Raw genomic sequence first — 20,701 nt, 5'->3', positions numbered from 1 at the left:
TGGTTGTGAAAAGAGTCAAAGGAAGTTTTTGGAGCAGTCTATACAGACCAAAAAAGAAATGATTTTATTTTTTATTATTAATAATACAGTAAAACATATGTGCCAAAAAATGTGAAATACAAACATTGAGAATGCCATACCAAAATGATTCACTACTTACGATGACCAAATGCACAGAAACAGCTGGACACTCTATCTATACCCTACTACTTTATTTTATTCATTTTTTTAAACTGTAATATTTAACTGTATAAATATTAATTTAGTATTTAAATGTGTAATCAAGGTCAAAACAAGGGCAGATTGTCTTAACGACAGAGTGTAAAGGAGCCTGGTGCTTTAATAGATTTCAAACTTGAGCCTTTCAAACAAAATAAAATAGAGCGATTAATCCCGCAGTTGTACGAAGAATTAAAAAAAAAAAGGGTGAAAAAACGAAACAAAGAAAAGAATAATTTCAGTAACAAAAGCCTGGGACCCATAGAGAATTAAATTGTGCGGAAGTAATCTGTAACCTTATGAGTTAAGAATATCGCTGATCGTACATTTGTCTTTCTTTTTTCCCCCTTTAATACAACAAAATAATTGGTGTCTTCATGAATTAGCCTGTTTGGGGTATGTTTTTTTGTGTTCTGTGGCAGGGGCAATTTTTTTTAAATCCTTGTAACTATTGCATTGCCATTCGCTTTTACTAAGGTCTGAGGTTTACATTATCAAGAGAGAATAGCCCCTATTAAATGTATTGCTAAGTAAAGTACAACTGTACGCAAATTTCATAAATGTACTATTCAACCATCATTTTAAACAGTGTGTACTTTACGATAGTTTAAACTGTAATGTATATTAAAGTAGATTTGAAGTTCAAAAATACAGATTCTTTATTTCAGAAGGGACAGACCATGTCTTTGTTGGCAATTGATTTTAAGTACATTCACTTCTGTTTGCTCCTTCATGGGCACCAGCTTCTTTATCCAGTCCTCATTCGAATATTCGGCCTTCTTTCTTGGCAGGCAGTCCAGACTGATGTAACTCCAATGTCTGTTTGTGGGAGTTTAAAAATTCCCAAAAGCCAGACATGTCAGAATCATACGTTGAATGGCGCATGCTCAGCTAGGTTTACATTACAAAAGACTTCACATATGCAGGTTAAATGCAGGGTGATCCAGCAAAACTGGAATGGATTTCTTCCAATCCATTTCTTCTGGACTAGATCCTTTCCAGGTTTGCTGGAACACCCAGCTTCAGTGATAAAAGTGTATCCTTTCCAGCCTTGAAGAGCTTTAATAAATCAGGCCCACAATGTGAGGTGGTCATTGCATGTCTTCATCACTGCCCTTGTTTAGGCCCGGTCTACTCGGAGGCTTGTCCTACTTTAAGCATTTTTGTTGTGTTCTGAGGTTACTTTAGATGCTGCCAGGCAGTGTATAGGTTCCCATGGCAATCATTAATGATTTTATCACCATAGGAATAAAACTGGTTTTCGGGTTGTTGTTGCATTGATTTTTTTTTTATATAGCATATGTTGGGGCACTATTTAAAAAAAATGGGGAAGTGTGACATTCTCTCAATTTTTCCCTGTGAGGAATCAATTACTTTCATTGAGACACAGGGACCTGGAAGATTCCCACAAGGAAACATTTGTTTGGATAGTTAATTGAAGCATTATGATTATATTTTCAGTTATGCGTCAGTTCGCTTTTTTTTTTTTTTTTTTAAACTTAGTTTAGTCATATTTTTTGCAGAAATCCTAAATTATTTTAGAATTTTAGGTTTTATAAATCTTATTTTCTGACTAATGTATAAACCATATAAACAAATGGTTTATTTTATAAGTAACCGACTACTGGGTATGGGGAGTATGTTACACATTCCTTTGTTTCCATACAATACATCACAAAAAGTCAAGTGATGGTGGGGTTGTGTACTTAAGTTTTCAGGGATGTTTTGTACCATGCAATAGTCTCATCCATTGCATGACCTTTCCTAGGACTGGCTAGAAATTAAGATTTGAGCATGCAAACTAACTAAACTTTAATTGCTATCTACCTGCATTAGGGTTTAATGTGTATCACATTAGATGTTTTTTTTTTTTTTTTTAAACCCTAGGACCATTTAAATGTTTGCCCCCCCCCTAATATAAATATCAGCTGTTCTTCTCAAGTAAAGATAAAATTTAGTTGGAAAGATTACAAATGTGCACCTGAAAGGACATTAGTAAAAAGTATTTGCAAGTTACATGATACTAATTTTCAACGTTGAATTGGTTGCAATTTTTGATGGTGTATATCTTAAATAGGAACTAAACTCAAAAGTCCCCCAAAACAAAAAAAATGCACTTACCTTTAACCCTGCAGGGCTGTTGATCGGTCCGGAGGTCTCTTCTATTGGGTCCCACATCGTCCCGGCATCCGTGTTTGTGTCAGTGCTCCTGGCGTCGCCATCTTCTCCTCTTCTTACGGGTTCTTCTACTTACGTTACCCAACCCAGGTGCGAGATCGGGTGGTGTAGGTTGGAAAAACATTCCGGGTCTCACTGCCCATGCGTGAGATCGGCAATTTTTTCCCCTTTTCACGAAAAGGCTCCTTCTGCGCATGCCTGAGATGCTTGGGCATGTGCAGAAGAAGCATCCAAGAGCCTCCCGGGAGGCTTTGCGCTCCCATTCATTCTCGATCCCCAGGCTACCCGTTTATGTAGTGAAAATTGTGAGTTAAGTTATGCTTTAATGTAGTTTAGTAATAGGCTGGCTACCTAAAGGGGTTAATTTTTCCAATCGGTAGCAAATAGTTATTTTGGCATACTGTTTCGGGAAATGTGACTGTAAATATGCAGCTTGTCCCCACCCTCCCCCAGAAGGGGGTTGGAATATCCTAAATGCAGAAAGACAAAGCCCAGACGACAGTATGCAGAATTTGGATTTGCTCCTGTAGATGAAGTAAGCAATAAGAAACAGAACATGGTGTGTTTTCATTGCTTGTTGAAAGACTTTCATGCCGTTAAAATAAGCATTTTGATGGCGACTGAATTAAGAGTTTTTGTCAGTCTCTTCTCATCATGGATGATTAGACTAAAACGTCTGCTTGTCTTGACTTGAGATCGCCACAGCTTCAGATAACATGCTTTGTGATTGAAGGTCGAAATATTTTGAATTCTAATAGGCTGCCAGATGAATTGCTTGAAATAGACTGTAAAATTTCAAGGCTTCCTTTCCCATCTGCTGTGAAAAGAACCATTGGGAATGGTTGAGCTTGATGATCATAGAATTACTAGATGGTGATTCTAAAACCCTCAAAGGGATGTTGCTATGGAGATGGAGTTCCAAACTGTGAAATGACTCACCTTTGAAAGGCTTCGGGGTCTGAGATGCTGAACACATCATTGTTCAGGTGGTCATTGGTTAGGAAATTGCTAGTGCCTATGTAATCAGCTCTCCTGTGGTAGTTAACGATCTAAAAAGGCTTGTTCTGAATGATGTGGGACAACAGCAATGTGCATAAGATGGTTCCTCTCAATCATAGATTGCTTGGTCTACTGCTCCATTACTAGTAAAAAAATTCTATATATTCAGCAATATAATCAGTACTACCACTACAAAAAAAAAAAAAAAAAACCCCACAAAAAACAGGCAAGCGTTTTGTACAAGACAAATATTTCATGCAACATTTAAATATAAGTGAAGGATTGGTGTTTGTTGGGATTTCTTAGAATGGACAGGGAGAGATGAGATGGTGAAATCAGTTGCCCAAAGTTTTTTTTTTTTTTAATGAAGATTTAAGAGTCAGCTGGAACCAGTTGGACATGCTTGATTGATCACCCTGGGCTCCGGGGCTGCAAATCTCCCATATTTGTTGTCTTGTCAGGTATTTCCTCAGCACAATTTATCTAACATTTGTATCAGTTCAGAGAACTGATGAGAGTTCAAGTTGTACTTTTTTGTGTGCTGGCAGATCTAAAATAGATATTTTGGTGCATTACAATGCCTATAATGGCAGTGAAACAGCCTTTCATTTGCTTATGAAAAAAATGTAAAGTTGTAGGCATAATATATTTATTAGTGATCAACTTTAGGCAACAGGTAACATAGCAGGCTTTCTACAGTATCTCCAGAATATTTATGTCTTGGAACAGTGTTTCCCAACCCTGGGGGTTCCTTCAGAGGTTGCCAAGAGTTCCTTGAGCTATACGCAGTTATTGCCTGTCAGGTCAGTTTAGCTGATACCAACGATCCTTTTGGCTATCTCCTAAGGGTGACATTCCTCCCACTGGCCAGTAATGTAAAAGGCATTCTTCCTACTGATAACCACACTAATGTGAGATGTGGATGTAATATTATAGCAAGGAAGAATGGAAAGTTATTTCAAGGGTTCCCCCATTTCAAAAGGTTGAGAAAGGCCTTAGTATACCCAAAGTCAGAACATTCTTTTTAGTTTTGGAAAAGCTGAAGTTAAAAACTACCATTTTTTTTTGTCTGTGTACCAGTGTGAGAATTCTTTCATTTCTTGTCTGAAGAGTTCAACAAGAAGTTGGAGGAAATGCCCCAAAATGAGGGGAATTCTGCTTCAGAGGTATACCCACGTTGTGAAATTTGGATTCCTCCTTCAAACACAGCGTATAAGCGCAAACACCTTCTATAAATTGTTAAGCCCAGTGGTAGAGGGTGAGGATTTGGGCTGGTTTTGCAACCATACGACCTGGGCAATTTACAGTCATCAAGACAACCATGAGCTCCTCTGTATGCCAAAGTATTCTGAAGTCAATTGTGAGACCATCTGTAACAGCAAAATTTTGGCTTAAATTTGGGTCACAGAATAGCTGAAAAAGAAAAGAATTTGAAATGACCCAGTCAAAGTTTAGACCTCAACTTGATTGAAATTGTATGGTAGGGTCTTACGAAAGCTGTGGATAACCAAACACCTGCAAACTTCGGTGAATTGAAGCAATATTGTCAAGAAGTGTGGGCCAACATTCCTCTACAGCAATGGGCCTAATTTATTAAAGCTCTCAAAGGCTGGAGGATACACTTTCAACAGTGAAGCTTGGTGATGCAGCAAACCTGGAATGGATCTGGCCCAGGATTAATGTGTGTAGATTTAAATAGTTTTAAAACCATGCTAAGGACCAGTTGATTTTTTTATGACCGGTTATGTAAAACCTTAGAATTGAAAGAGGGTATACTTTCAATTTTTTATGATGATTATTCTTTTTTTATCCTCTTTTATGCAATTATGAAGTGTGTGTGTGTATGTATGTATGTATGTGTGTGTGTATATATATATAGATATATATATAGATATATAGATATATATAGCCTTATATTTCGTTTATGCTATTAGATTTTCCCGCAAAACACTTTTACCTTTTTCTTTTTGAGCTGGGGTCTACTGTCTGTAAGATAGCACTAGACAATCAGCACTAGGAAATTGTTGCACTTTGGTTCATAGTGGACTCTGAAGAGATTGCACAATTACAAGAAATTGTTTGTGAGGAATGCAAGCAACTGCCCCCTAGATTTCCCTTTCCATTATAGGAGCAATGAGGCTGTGTTTTCTTTATCCTCTCCAAGCTCTTTATCCAGGTTTCTTTCAACCTGGTTTATCTGCAGGTAAAATTAATATCCACAAAAGGATAAGAATGTTTTACAGACTGTTTTTATTCTTGTTTTGCTGCTTGAGAAATATATTCTTCTCTTGCCCTGGTAAAATAAAAGCGCGAGAGAAGAGAATTTTCTTTTAATACAACTTTTTAAAGAAAAACATTTTGGGAAGGATTGCTATTTATTCCATGAACCTCAATAGGGGGAAGTATCATGTGTTATCAATATTTTTATTTAAACCTTATTTCTAATTTCTCTATTATTTTTCCCTGTTATAGTGTTTTGCCCCAAATAAAGTAGAACAAGAAATCAAGATTTTAATGTTTGTAGTATATTTTTCGAAAGACATTCAAGTCTAAGCAGAAACTTGGAAATAGTTCCTAATGACAACATTGTATGCCTAGGTATGTTGTGCTGGCATATTTGCCTCTTTTTCTTATCCTGGATCAGACATTGATCCAGGATAAGAGACATAATGAATCAGGATTGAGACATAATGTACAGATTAAGGGAAGATAATGGTGCTATACCAATAATAATTATTCATACTAGGGTAGTGATTCAGAACACATACTGTGCAAGCAGTACTTTTTTAAAACAAGGTCAAAAATGTCAGTTTACACAAACTCCTAATTTGAGAAATCACAAAACTTATTCGGGACTGGACACCCAGAGTACCTATTTACAATGCCTGTCTTGTGAGGTGGTTGTGCCAGGATACCCAGCAATCCTGTCTTCCCTTGCACTTGCTAGAAATTAATAAATGAACACCTGCGCATGTCATCCCAGCCAATCATGCTAGCTAAAGATCTTCTATAGGAAAAAGAAGAAGGTTGCGTCCTGCTAGGCAAAGGGGACAGGTGAGTAACTTGGGGTTAGTTCCACTTTAGGGTTAAACTAGTGTGGCTTTATGTGGAAGATGCCATCATTTGCTTGGAGAAGTGCTTTGTGCCTGGTTGGAATCTTTGTATTTGGGTATGCGCTTTGGTCTTTCAGAGTTAGGTTTAGTACCAATGACAATATCTTTTTGGAGTTTGTAATATTGTTGGTATTATTAAACAGAATTTATATAGGGCCAACATATTACGCAGCGCTGTACATTAAATAGTTGGTTGGTTGTATTCTTGCTTGATGTGGAAACTACCATTACATTTAGGTTGTATGTTTTTAGCTGTGTATGTACAATGGTAAATACACTTTTTTGTGTTAAACTTTGTCCACACAAGTTTTCTAAGACCTGCATATCTGCAAATGTATAGGAAATTATATAGTTTACCTACAAAAATGAGCATACAAATGAAAGCAATGATCTAGAGCAGAGCTTATTAGCAAAACGTATTTAGGTAAATACAGTTCACACAATGGGCCTAAGATCTACTATACAAGTATACCACGCTTTACACAAAGTTACACCTATTTAACGCGTCATTTAGGATAGCCATTGGGTGGGGCACATCTCATTAGGAAACGCAGGTATGCTTGTGATCTCTTTGATTCTTGCTCCATTATGTGAAAAAAGGCAGTTGGTGTGATTGTTTCATTTTTTCTAGGCTGTGTAAATGTGATCTTTAGTGTGATATAAAATGTTACATTTTTTAATACATGTAATCTATATTTGAGGAAATGCCTTAATACATCAATTCACTGCACTGTATATTTTTGTACTGTTTGTAGAAGGCCAGATAAAAATGTAGTAATTTGATTATTGCAGAACATGTAACTTTTCCCCTTTGTTTGCCACTCGATAACACTGATCATCGAGAGAATTGCAAATCATTTGTGGTTTCTATATTCAGAATTCCACATCCAAGAGTAATTTGCTTTAATTTCACCCAATTTAACCTATACTTCACACCATCTCCATTCAGCTTTAATAGCCGCGTTCTATGCATAAGAAAGGCAAATAAATCTCCACAATTAGCCCTGCAAATTATTACAACCAGCTAAGCCGGCAAAACTTAAAAGACTGGGGTGTCTAACAAAGACATCAGGAACGGGCCCTGGAGGCTGTGTACTCGTCTGGGTCCTTGCTTGGTGACAGGGTACAAATAGGACAACTTTAAAGACCTAGCAGGTGCAAGCATGTAAAAAATAGCCCTCTTTTTGCTATGAAAAGAATATTTGGTATATTTTTCTTTTCACAGGTCATTTTATTTTGTTTAAATTCTACATACCACTTCAGAAATCATAAGAAACAAGCTAATTTATGGATTTTACTTGAATTCTTTGTCCTTGTTTTTGCTTTTCAAATGAGTCAAACTGTTGCTGGAACTACAATATCACCAAAGTATGAGCAATAAGTGGATCAGTAGACTAATTTTTTGTTCATGTAACCATTGTCACACAACTTTAATAGAGTTTTACAACACAAAACGAGGACACAGGCTTATTTTTCACACTGCCTTTCAGTCATTACAGGTTGTAGCTCTGGTTGCCAAATCCCTACAGTGGTCAATATCCAAATGTTTATGGAAAGCCTAAAATACTTTTATTACCAAAGTATGTGTTGCCTAATGTGTCACTGCAGTTTCTCAGTGACACATTAGGCAAAAAATGTAGAAAAAAAAATGTAGATTTTGACAGATTTCAGTGCACATCTATACAGATATACAAAATTGCTGGGCCATATAAAAGTTTCAGACTGATTACAGAAAATGGGGAAAATAAGTGTTGGCATCATGGCTACAGTTAATGTCTATACACGACAGTAAAAACAAGTAACAGTGCTTAGTTTTATTTGTGACATTACTATGAACTTAATCCTATAAATTTAATACTGTGTTTAATAATAATTTTTGTGTCTTATTGCCTGAACATCCCGTTACGTTTAGCATTTGTTTTTTAAAGTTGGTAGGATTCAAAGGACAGACAGAATTATGGAACACAATTTGTACCCGCTCACACCTTGCTGAAACAGAAATTGAAAAGCTAAAAGTATATGTGGGTACACCTTTCAAAGATGGACGTGCTGGCATAGTCAAGGTCAGGGCTCTGAATTTAAAAAAAAAACTTGGCAATACATTACAAGGGTACAATTCAATACAGTAAACATGGTGATATGTTGTCATTTTGGTCTATTTTACAAATAAAAAACATTCTCTCCTGTGTGCACCATTGCTGCACAAAATATCATAAAATAAAGTGTGTTTTTTTCCCCTTACATCCCTAAAATATGAAGATAGATATACACTGTGTAAAAAACTGGCAAGAAATGACCATTCTGGAGGATCTGTGCTACCTGTGCAACCTGAGTGGGATGCAGGTACCACCTTATGATACTGTACAGTACCAGTAGTGGTAGAGGCAATATCAAAATGCAAGACAAAGGATGAAGAATGAGAGAAAAATGGACCAGCTAAAACTATTTCCTCTTTATGGGTTGGCCTGCTGTTGCCCCTCTTGTCCAACTGTAGTTGCTTTTATTTCCACCGAAGCAGCTAAAATTGATTCACAATCTTCTGCAAACTGGGCAGGTTGATATCCCAGAAAAGGAATTTACTTGGTGTTAAACTGGTGTCATTTTGATTGAGTGATCGCCTAATTCCGTTGAGATGTGTGTGTGTATTTTACATATCAAAAGCATTGCCACAAACCATTCAGGCTACCAAATCTTCATGTACCCACACACCAGTTTGTACTGCGACATGGCAGCTTACTTTGATTATTTGACATACTAAAGGATGTATTCAATCTTTATTTTGCTAGGTCTTAAAGCATTTTAAACCTAATATTTCTACTGTGTTAATGTTCCACCAGGATATCTAACCCCAGTAGAGAGAAGCAATGTGTCTAGAGTGTGAAATAACAGAAAGGAGCTGGCTATCATAGTGGTTGCCAACCAGTGGTTCATGGACCACTGGTAGTCCACGAGAAAATTTTAGTGGTCCACAGAGAAATTTGGACATTATTTGCAATTTTTAGGTTTTATTAATAAAACAAAAATAATATTCTAATATTCTTATCTTCTGAATGACAATTTTCGTCTTTATATTGCACTCAATTCACAAACTGTACTAGAAACAGAAAATCAAGGGAGGCGCAGCGTGACGTCAGTGTAGTGTTAAGTTGTATGAAGTAACCATTGCGGAGCCGTACGTTTTAGTATTGTTTTTACCATTACAACAGTCACCCCACTCTGCAAATTCCGATTCTCATCTGCTTGTTTTATTCTAATTGTTTGTTTCTCAGATGTTATTTTTTTTACGTAAATGTATGACCTTAACTGTGTATTTTCTTTAACTGTTATATTTTATGGCATCAAATAGTTTGACTTTGATAACTATCATTTCTTGTTGGGTCTTAGATTCGAATGAAATAAACCCATATTGAGTGAGAAAAAGCAAACAAATGTTTAGCATTTCTTTAGTAATACCAAAGATAATGCAACTAATGATAATAGTAACAATAGTAATACTTCACTCAACTGTAAGCTGATCAATGAATTAGAGCCTCCACAGTCCTTTTCAGGCACCATTAGGAGGAGGATCATTATTTTACAAATGTATTTATCTTTTTTTTTTTTTTAAATTCATATTAATGGTCTGGGGGATTTAAAATCATGAATTTAGTGGTCCGAAAGGTTGGTGGTTTTACCGGAATTACCATATTCCTGGTAATTTGTTGTTCTATAGCTAAGGTGCAGAAATCTCTGCCATTTTTTTTCTTGATTTCTGTTCCCATTGGTGAGATTCAGATTTTCTATTTGACTTTGTGTTTAGGAAATGATGTAAAATCTCTAGTTGACACTTGATCAGCAGTTAAGGAGATTTCTTCAGTGGGACATCTCTTCTGAGGAGATCTGCCTAAAATGAGATTTACATAGGAATGTTTTCTACATTTGACATGTATTTGGTACACAAAAATCAAGACATTAACTTGGAAGTCAAAATGGCTCTGATTTTTATCAGCACACATGGCAGTTTAGAGGTTGTGCTTGACTTTGTTGCGCTGTTTCTTCAGACACAGCATGTGCGTTTCAGCTGTACGCAAAGCAGGCCAAATTCTGGTATGTGTTTTCAAATGCTGCCTTTTCCTTTTAACACACGCATTTGCATTTAAATAGAAAATGCAGCATTTAAAAAGAACACCAGTTAACTTGAGCCCCCTAAAAACTTTGTGTGTGACTCTACATCATCAAGTGAAGAGAATTCCTCAGAATGGAATTTAGAATGCACATAAAAAAGAAAAGAAAACAACAAAACAAAAAAAAACACTATAACTGCTGCTATCATTAAAATGGAGTAAATTTGGGAGCAGGTTGAGTAGTTTTAGGACAAATACTACTATATAAAGGTATGCTAATTTGCATTTAAAGCTTTAGGTTCCAGTGTCATCAACCTTATCTTTGTTCACAATGTTGTCCCTGATGTGGAACATACATACATTTTAGGTTACCTAATTGCCAGGCGCATACTTTTTCTTTGTAATTAGGCAGATAGTGAAAAAAGGATAAGACTGACAGCCCTGGAGCTCACATTAGATACAAAGATACATGCTCATTGTACCATCCATATTGCTAAAATTTCTGTGCAATGCGGTTTGACACAAGTTTGATCAGGTCTGCTCCCCATGGATTATTTTTCACCCTCCTTTGATTGTACACTGATGACCATCTAAGATAATACTGTACTAAAGTCCTATACCCATTATGGTGTATAATATTTTGGTAATTGATTTGTGCAGCTATGTTTCCCATCCCCCTTGTCATGTGTCCATAGATTTTCCTTCCTTTTTATTTGATATTTTATTTTAGTTGTATTGTTGATAATTTGTTGTTATTGTGCAAACTGCTATCCATGTTTTACTTTGTCTTATGCTTTTTATTTTTAAAAAAACTCAAAAAAATCTATTGAAAAGGAGATACAAGCTAACATAGGTGGAAGGTTCTTTTTATTACCCTGTACTTAATAACTTCTACCTATGTTCACATATACCTTCCAATTACATGCAGGGGATGTTGAAAAAATTATGGGATTCTTGATGTGGCTTCAGCTTCTCTTGAACTTGCCCCTAATAATAAATCAGGCTTTGTGTAGTTACAGCTGGAACTTTCTTTTATCTTATACATATTTCAGTATAAGAAGCTTCTCTCGCCGTCCGCACCAATATTTTATTAAGCTGCCGTCTTGGCTTGTGGCAGACAAAGGAGGTCTCACATTTATATCAACTAGTTTTTCATGCAATATTATAAAACTTTCAGTCCAATCAGCACCTACATTTAAATGCCACAAATTACAGCAGCAAAACAATAATTCCGCTGATTAGCCCTTTTCCATTTCTTGTAAGTGAACTGTTTATGCTGTTGAGTACCTTTGAAAAAAAGCAAAAGCCAAAACAGCCTTGATTAGTCAAGGAGTAATTGGATGACTTGATTTCAAGCAAGAGAATGAATTGGTTGATGATAGCCTGCAAGTAAGTGTAGTGTTTCTGTTCACATGAATACATAACATACAGTCATAAGATCTTGACATTGGGTAAAGTAAGGAAGCTGCAAGACGTAACAAGATAGCTTTTTTTTTTTGGTTTAAATAATTGGGTTTTTAAGCATTTAAAAACTGGGAATAAACACAAAAGTTGTAAATATTAGGCATGGTACCTTGCAAGTTTAAAGTGTATGGAAACCTAGGAAAAAATTAAATATTTCAGCTTAGCAGTCTTTGGTTTTGATGGCGGGTTTTTTTTGAGTCCTATGGTGGAAACAATCCCTTATGACTTGTATGTATGGAGGGGCATTATTGTCACCCTGGACTGCTTGCCTCTAATTAGAACGATAGAAAACCTTCTACTTTATATGCTCTATTAGCAGACAAAAAGGAACAAAGTTAGGCGCATTGCTAGGGTTTACATACCATTGTGCTAGTCATCTCCCATCCGTAAATAGTACAAAAACAAAATACAATTTTCCCAAATGTATATTATTATCTAGGCAAGTAAACTTTGGAGAGAAAAAGAGTAAGTAAGAGAGAGATTGGGGAGAGGTCTAAGCGCCATAGGATGTATTTAAGAGGATAAGAAAGCGATTTGTGGCTGTTGTCTCTTCTTTAACATCTCCAGGACCCCTGGCCTTACTCATGTGTCCTCCCACTTCCGGAAATACACTGCTCACAGGTGCCCGCTGATATTCTCCAATACTGTTGCATTGGAGGCAAGTCCTCTGGCTCCTTTGGGGGTCATCAGATAGCAGGTATGTTTATACACCAGGCAGGATGATTGGAAAAGTCTTTTAAGTAGCTGCTTTCATGCACAAACCCCATACCTCACACCTGCTATGGTGTGATCTTCCTGTTCAAGGAGGTGTTATTTTTCCTTCCAGTTCCTTGGATCCAGACCTCAGCTGGAGTCCTCCTGCTAGATTTGTCCGCATTGACATTTCAAAGGCAATCCCCATTAGGCATACCAACAGTCCTATTTGAACCCATCATTTGAAATGGAAGTGCTGATTTTATACAATTCATGTTGTGCACTCCAACGCATGTTGAATAATTCTGTGCACACAACTGATAGACTACTGTCACACCAGTACCAGGTATTTTCCGTCTTGGGATAGTTGTAAAGGTAGCAGGATTTTTAAGATAATAGTGATATCTTTATGGTTTTAGGCTTCGTACATACGTTTAATAATTGTCCTTTGAAAGGATGTTTCACGATTCTGCCATTCTGCTCTATGGAAAGGGCAGGGGGGAAAAAGACGGAGTGGCACCCTGCTGTGCTCTCTCCACTTCACTCCCATTACAATTATTCGTGGATCCATCAATGACATCAAATGAGCACTGTACACACGCCAGATTCTCGCCTGATACTAGCCCTGAGGTTATTATTGGATGACAATCATCTGACGTGTGTATGTAGCCCTAGTCTGGTGCCATTCCATACAGATAGGGTTCTTTTCATGACTTGGTACTTGTAGGTTTTTACTTACTTGTAGGTGTTTAGATCTGCAACTCCAGTAAGTTCCAGTAAGTGAAGTGAAGAATGTTTTATGAAGGGCTAGAATATGACTGATATCAAAATTTGGCTTTTATGTATCCATTAAGGACTTGATTGGAAGCCTTGGCCTAAATCAGGGGTGTCGCACACTGGCCCGAGGACCAAATCTGGCCCCTTAAGGAATTTTTTTTGCCCCCCCAAAGGATTTATAATATGAATTGCAGCTAGCCCTCCGCTGCATTGAATTAGTGCCGCTACTACAATACCCGGCATCACTCGCGTCTATAGACCAGCGACCTCTCGGTTTTTTATCTAATGAGAAGGAAAAACTTCCGTTTTTTCAATAAACTTCAAGTTTGTCTAACTTTTTAATTTTGGCCCTCTGTGTATTTGAATTTGACACCCCCGGTCTAGATGGTCATCAAGTACATGAAAGTTCAACAGGTCTAAAAGAACAAGCTAATATATGGGATACAACTTTTACATATGTGGATCATTTATGGTTGCTGGAAATATTTAGATCAAGCTTTCTTTATTGCGATTTGATACACTTCTAATAATCATGGTTATGTATTCTTGCATTGTACTTCCATTGTTAAGCCATTTTAGCTGACAGCTAACACCAGTCTTCTCCTTTCTTTCAATTCTTTCCTCCAGAGCTAATTTTGAGTTTGTAGAATACTCTGGCTTTCCCTAGATTGCTTACATTTGTGAGCGTTTAGGTTGTGCCCAAACGTCATTTCCCCATTCAAGTCCCAGCATATGTGTATGTTTCTGTGGCAAAAAGATGATTGTCAGTAATTTTTAGACCTATTTCAATGTAAACCTTGGTGTTTGTGGAGGTAATGCAGTCTCTTATTTCCCTGTTATAATTACTTTTTTCCTTGACACTGTTATTTGCATAAAGCCTTGTTAGCATGTTGCCCCATCATGTCATGACAAGAGCGTGAAAGTCAGCACACATACTTCAGTAATATCTGCCTGCTCTACCCTTACGTTTCCAGTTGGCAATTTCAAATTATGGCTTCTGCTGCACTTTAAATGCGTGTTAATAGCGTGTGCTCCTAACAAGGGCCAGCACCATTTTGTTCACATTGTGAGTGCTTGTCACTCACAGATGACAAATGTACCTTCCCCAGCTCCTCTGATGGCCCCCTCAAAACCATACCCTCAAATCAGGCCGATGAAATTAGCCGCTGTGTAAATTGTGTGTCTGAGTGGTTCATTATCTAATCACGGTCAGAACCATAGTGATAAAGTAGAATGAAGCTGGGGAAGAGGTCTGCCAGATGATTTCAGGCCAATCCCAGTTTTCCATGGAAACTCAGGCCTGCCGAAATGATCATATCATTTCTCCTAACTTTAGTTCCTAGGAGGGGGTATGTGGGGGAGAGTGGGTAATTTGGGATTGTATTTATTTAGTACTTGTCATTTTACTGTTTAATGACAGGATGCTATACATCTGGGTATCAGCGAATGTTTTGTTTCTTTTCTGAGCTTAAATCATGTCGTTGACGCTTGACACCTTTTTCTGCAGCTGGCCTACGTGCCATTATTTGTTCTATCCAGCAATAGAAGCCCGGGTAAAATGTATGACTGTTTTAAAGCCAAATGTGAGGCCTCCTGTGAAATATTTTGTATATTTCTATTTAGAAAGACAAAAGCTCTCATTTTGCTTATTTCCAGGCTGTACCTTTAAAGGATCCAGTTTTTAAATCCCTGTAAAGACAGTAGATTTGCATTGCTGAAGGTAATCGTTTGTGTAAATCTCATTTTGATATATATGTCCCAAAATATAATTTACTTTGTTGGCTTGCTAAAAAAATGGCCATTATTACCAGGAACTTTTTAGGTCCTACAGTAGGGCACATTCCACTTGTCCTCCCCCACTCTTTGTGTGTCCTTCCCTTTCCATAGAGCAGAACTCATTCTGCTGATTTGATTACAAAACTTTCACTAGCCCCATTGATCATTTAAGAGACAATAATTGAGCATCCATAACAAGCGTGCTAATCTGGGAGGTGATTTATAATAGGCCTTTGACAGGAAATTATGTAAAATGCTGTTTATAACCTGAATAAAAAAAAGCAGCTTGCTTGATGATCTGATCCTCTGCCTTTATTACCTTCTAAATCACTGACCCAGGATTAGGTCTTCAACCAAAAAATCAACCTTACATGCAGGAAATGGCTTTCTTTAGAATGAGTTCCGCAATGGCAGCTTACATTATCTTTTACAGATAGGTCTTCTTCAAAGTCTACACAGGCCCAGGGATTTAGTATTTTGAGAATATAATCATCAATGGCATCGTCTTTATTTTCTCTGCATTGAAAATATGTATACTTGGTATTCTGCCCAGAAATGTTTTTAAGCCAAGTAGGAAGAAGCTCTAGGCAGGTGGTGGCCCCTGTATTGTGACTCAGCTTTTCAGGAACCACCCAAAAATTACCGGGTTGTTACTGAAAAGTGCTGCACCCCGGCTAAAAGGGTCTGGGGAGAACATTGATACTGGTGTCTTAGAAAGTGAAAAGTAGTGAAAAGTACCTAATACCATTGATACTGGTGTCTTAGAAAGTGAAAAGTACCAAATAACTTCTGTGTAAGTTCCATTATAATGGGTGTAGTACTTCAGATGTTAAATAAACTTGATAAGGATTAAAAACCCTTCCATACTTTACTTTAAGAAAAAAAGTAGAATTCTATTCAAAAGTCTAAAGAAATTTGTTTCATGTGGCAGCATTGTCTTTGGTATTGCATTGTGATTATTTTGTATTTTAGAAAAAATGCAGTGTTCTAGGTTCTGTGCGTTTTTCTTAAAGCATTTCATAATTTTTTGTTTTAGGTGCCTTTGATGACGATGACATCATCCATGTTGAAGGGAGTGTCAACCCAGTGCGTGATATTGAGATCATACACGAGGAACTGCGCTTGAAGGATGAAGAAATGATTATTGCTGCCATAGATAAGCTAGAAAAAGTAGCTGTGAGAGGAGGAGACAAAAAGTTAAAACCAGAATATGTAAGTATAAAAACAACCTATGTTTTCTGCACCTTTCCACCTAATTTTAAAACCTACAGAACTTTTACTTAAAACTTGCTCTGTTAGTTTGCCGATACTCTCTTGAAGTTTCTTCACCCTATAGGGCATTAGGTGATGCATCTCAAGAGCATCCCTGAAGCTACTGAAATTGTGGAGCAGGTGTTACACTTGATGATCAACTGTGTTTGTAGTCTGGAAAACTGATTCAGACAAAATCAAGAAGGCAAAATTGACTTATAGGGCCTCTTTTATTAAAGCTCTCCCAGGCTGGATAGGAGGGTGCACTTTCATCAGTGAATTTAGTCTAGGATTTTGTCTAGGATTGAAAACATTTACTAGCAAATAGCAAGTACCTGAAGAAATTCATTCCAGGTTTGCTGGATCACCCAGCTTCACTGATTGAAAGTGTATCCTCTCTAGAACTTATCAAGCCCAAAAATGTGACTAGTAAAAATAAATAAATAAAGCTTTGTATTCAATTCTGCATCAGAGGAGAACACACCATAGTTCAGGTACATGTAAAATGTAATTTATAAATGGAAGACAGCCATTCACTGCATTGTAAAAAAACAAAAAACAAAAAACAAAACTCTTGACCAAGAAGATCCTGTGAGGGCAGTGGAGATGACTGTTGACATCTATGTGTGTACTCTGCATATTGGACTTTTTTTCTGTTGCACCATATATGCAAAAAATTTACAATTGAGCCAGCATTTGGTGCAAAATATTATAGACCCACCCCAACAGTAACTTTCTCACCAGCCTAGAGTTCAGTCTTAATGAAATATTAATGCTCTGTTAACATGCTCATTATGAATAAATCACACAGTTTTTATGTTATTAGTATGTAATAACACCTTGCCCCATCCCTCCCTTAATTTTAGACCAAAAAGTTATTAATCTTAGGGCTTTACAGTACAGCCACTGTACCCAAAGACATGCAAGCTCATTCTGCTGTCAGGGTGTGCACACTTCAGCATGTTCACTTGTCTACAGGGTGCCAAATATAATAGCCCGTTGCAAGCGAACAGATTTAGTTTTATGTAGGTACAGCAGTGCGTTTCCCCAGTGCTTTGTTAAATACGTCTCATCAAGTTTGTTAGACTTTTACACATTTTAAATCCATTATTTCTGAATAATGTGGAAGCTGTACTACATATTAATGTTTCACCAGCTGCAGTTTCTACAGCTGTGTCTAAGGAACTTGTGACACGTCTTTTCTGTTCAATTACAATGGCTTTAAAGTGATCGTTTGCAAGCATCCCTTCAGCTGTTTGATACGTCTGTCTGTCCAGCTGCCTGTTGATCTACAGTGCATAGATGCCAAAAATGTGGGGATCTTTTTGCAAATTGAAAAGACACATATGCATTTCTTTTATATTCATGTTATTGCGCACACAGTTATCCTCAGAATTGTATTATTATGCGGTTTTTGATTATCAAACAATATCAAAAAGTTTGACTGTTTCTAAGTAGGACATTCAGGGCAGTGGTCTAAGTTGAACCAATAGCAATCAGAACAGTGCAATTTGTTATTCCTGAGGTATACCCGAGTCATAGGTCAGTTTTGTTTGTGCGACTGTCCGCTGATCTGGTATCACTTAATTTTTATTTTATTTTTATTATCGATATATATGTAACAGTAGAAAGATGAGAACTGAAACAGAGAACAATCAACACAGTAAGAGCTGAGCTGTTCACATAAAGCCAACATCTCTTAACATGTAAATTGCTTATTAAATGTGTTTACTTAAAGTTGGTTTTATTTTCTTTATTTTCTTTTTTTTTGCTTAACCAAAAGGATGATTGAAATAATCAAATGATGTCTGTGTAAACCAAGCCTGAGTCCCAGTGTTGGCCTTGGAAAAAAGCGTGCATTCTGCATTCACCCTGTATAACTGTGACAGGGCCACCTAAAGCTATTCTCTTATCTAGCTACATACTGCTTAATGCTAAAGCTGCGTACACACTGCCAATTTTTGTCGTTGGAAAGGATCTTTCACGATCCTTTCCAACGACAAGACAAGGGAGTGCACGATGCATGAACGGCATGAACCGTTCATGCTCTATGGAGAGGGGAGGGCGACGGAGCGGCACCCTGCTGCGCGCTCTCCCCTTCACTTTCATTACGATCGGTTGTCGTCCATCGTCCGTGGATCCGGCAGGTCGGTCGTCCGGACGATGGACGACACCGACTGTACACACGGCAGATTTTCGCCCGATAATTGGCCGATGCCGATTATCGGGCGATAAAAATCTGACGTGTGTACGTAGCTTAAGACTATAATGTGAAAGCTGGCAACATTTTGCATGTAAACACTGGTTATCTGATCTCATTGCTCTAATTGAATCACTTATTTTATGACTAATATTCCATGCAGCTATTTTTGCATTAAACTTTATTAACCCAATCCGTTTCTCTTAGGGGTCCAATGTTTAAATTTAACTCCACCTTTGCTAACCTTAGCACTGCACAATGTATTTTTAGTTAGTGGTGTGAAAAGACACACTAAATATACTATATATATATATATTTACACTATATATACATGTAAATATACATGTACAAGCTCACACTCTTTAAATCATTCTGTAAACTGTGAAGAACTAAAATGCACAAGAAGTTCATTATTCTTTGTGTGTTTTAACATGATCACTGGTCAAAGGCCACTCGTACTTAAAGTCATTAGAGAGAAGATGCTTTCTCTGCTTCCATCTGCAGGTCACTGTGATGAGCTAATGAAAGAGCTCTTCCACAATTCTGCTCTCAATGTAACGTTCAGATCACTTTTTAAGGTTATCCTGTTGATGCCTCAGATTATTTGGTGTCAATTAGGTGAATATTTATAGCAATATACACAAGAGTTCTTTTACAGAATGTTCTCCTGTGTGTTTTTTTTTTTTTTATTAACATTTTCTGTTTGTTTTTATTTTTTTTTACAGAAGACAATTTGGTAAATCGGCTACTTTGTAACCTTCTGTTCCTATTTAGGATTAAAGGCAATCTTTTCGGCTTTATTTTCCAAAATTGCCAGTAACATATAAAGCTTGTTTTAAGGATTACTATAAATGTATTCTGAATGTATATGTATCCCACCCATGGATAGACTGTGATGTCTAATAACATTAATGCGCTTTGTTGGCAAATATTAATTGCATTGTCTTTTTTTTCATTTATGACCCTCATTTTCAGCTATCTATTGCTTTGTACAAAAGGGTACAAATGCTTGGTTTTGTTATTGGCCTATTAACCTGACCCTTTATGATTCTTAGGATGGGTACACATGTGCAATAATTTCACAATCCTTTCCAACAACACGAGACTAAAACGACTAAAGATGCATGAACGAGCGCTGTACATACATCACTGTTCTGCTCTATGAGGAGGGGGAGAACGATGGAGCAGCATACTGCTGAGCTCTTTCCCCTTGTCTTTCATTACAATCGATCCTCGCTCGTCATCCGTGGATTCGCCAGGATGGACGATGAGCACTGTACACACTCCAGATTCTCGTCCAGCCTTGATAGCAGCCTTGAGGCGATTATCGGACGAGAATCATCTGACGTGTGTGTACATAGCCTTAGAAGTGAGGCTTAAGAGGCGAAGGGAGCATTTCACACCAAGCCAGGAAAAACGTATATAAGAACAACTTTAATGTTCCTGAGGCCCCTTTGTGCCATTTCTGGGACAGCACTGAGGTTTATACTGAACCCCAAGTATTTTAAGGTTTACATGCACCTAACCATCATTTGATCGTTACTGGCATTGGCAACGGTACTAATAAAACCAGCATTTTTTCACCCCCACCATTAAAAATAAAATGTATTTTCTTTTGCCAGTAGATCTATTGATTTTACATTCCTGTAATAGGACTTACTACAATCTGCAGTTTAAACTTCATAAATAAAAGTTGAACAAGCTATGATATTTTGTCATTTTTGTTTAGAGATAACAATAAAGTTAAAGAAAAAATGGGTAAAAAAGAAAAAAAAAAAAAAAGGCCTGCCATGTAACTAGTGAGGACACTTAGAAGCTAGACCACCCCCCATGCACAGAAGAAAACAAAGTTTTTGTCACAGATTGATATTTTATTTTTTATTTTCTACTTTAATGAGTTTCTGATATCTGTCAAAGGTTTCAACTCC

General features: G+C 37.1%; 1 protein-coding gene across 3 annotated transcripts in view; it reads left to right on the top strand.

Moving 5' to 3' along the window:
• Window positions 1-20,701, top strand: part of OLA1 (Obg like ATPase 1) — a 103,630-nt gene that overhangs the window by 34,873 nt on the left and 48,056 nt on the right. For all 3 annotated transcript variants that reach the window (XM_072418358.1, XM_072418357.1, XM_072418355.1), the window contains exon 5: window positions 16,359-16,534. In XM_072418358.1, coding sequence (XP_072274459.1) covers window positions 16,359-16,534 — 176 coding nt within the window. The remainder of the gene's footprint in view (window positions 1-16,358; window positions 16,535-20,701) is intronic.

The sequence above is a fragment of the Pyxicephalus adspersus genome, chromosome 7, assembly GCF_032062135.1.
Source record: "Pyxicephalus adspersus chromosome 7, UCB_Pads_2.0, whole genome shotgun sequence".
NCBI lineage: Eukaryota > Metazoa > Chordata > Amphibia > Anura > Pyxicephalidae > Pyxicephalus > Pyxicephalus adspersus.
The sequence above is the reverse complement of the archived record's forward strand: the minus strand, read 5'-3'. Positions and strand labels throughout refer to the sequence as shown.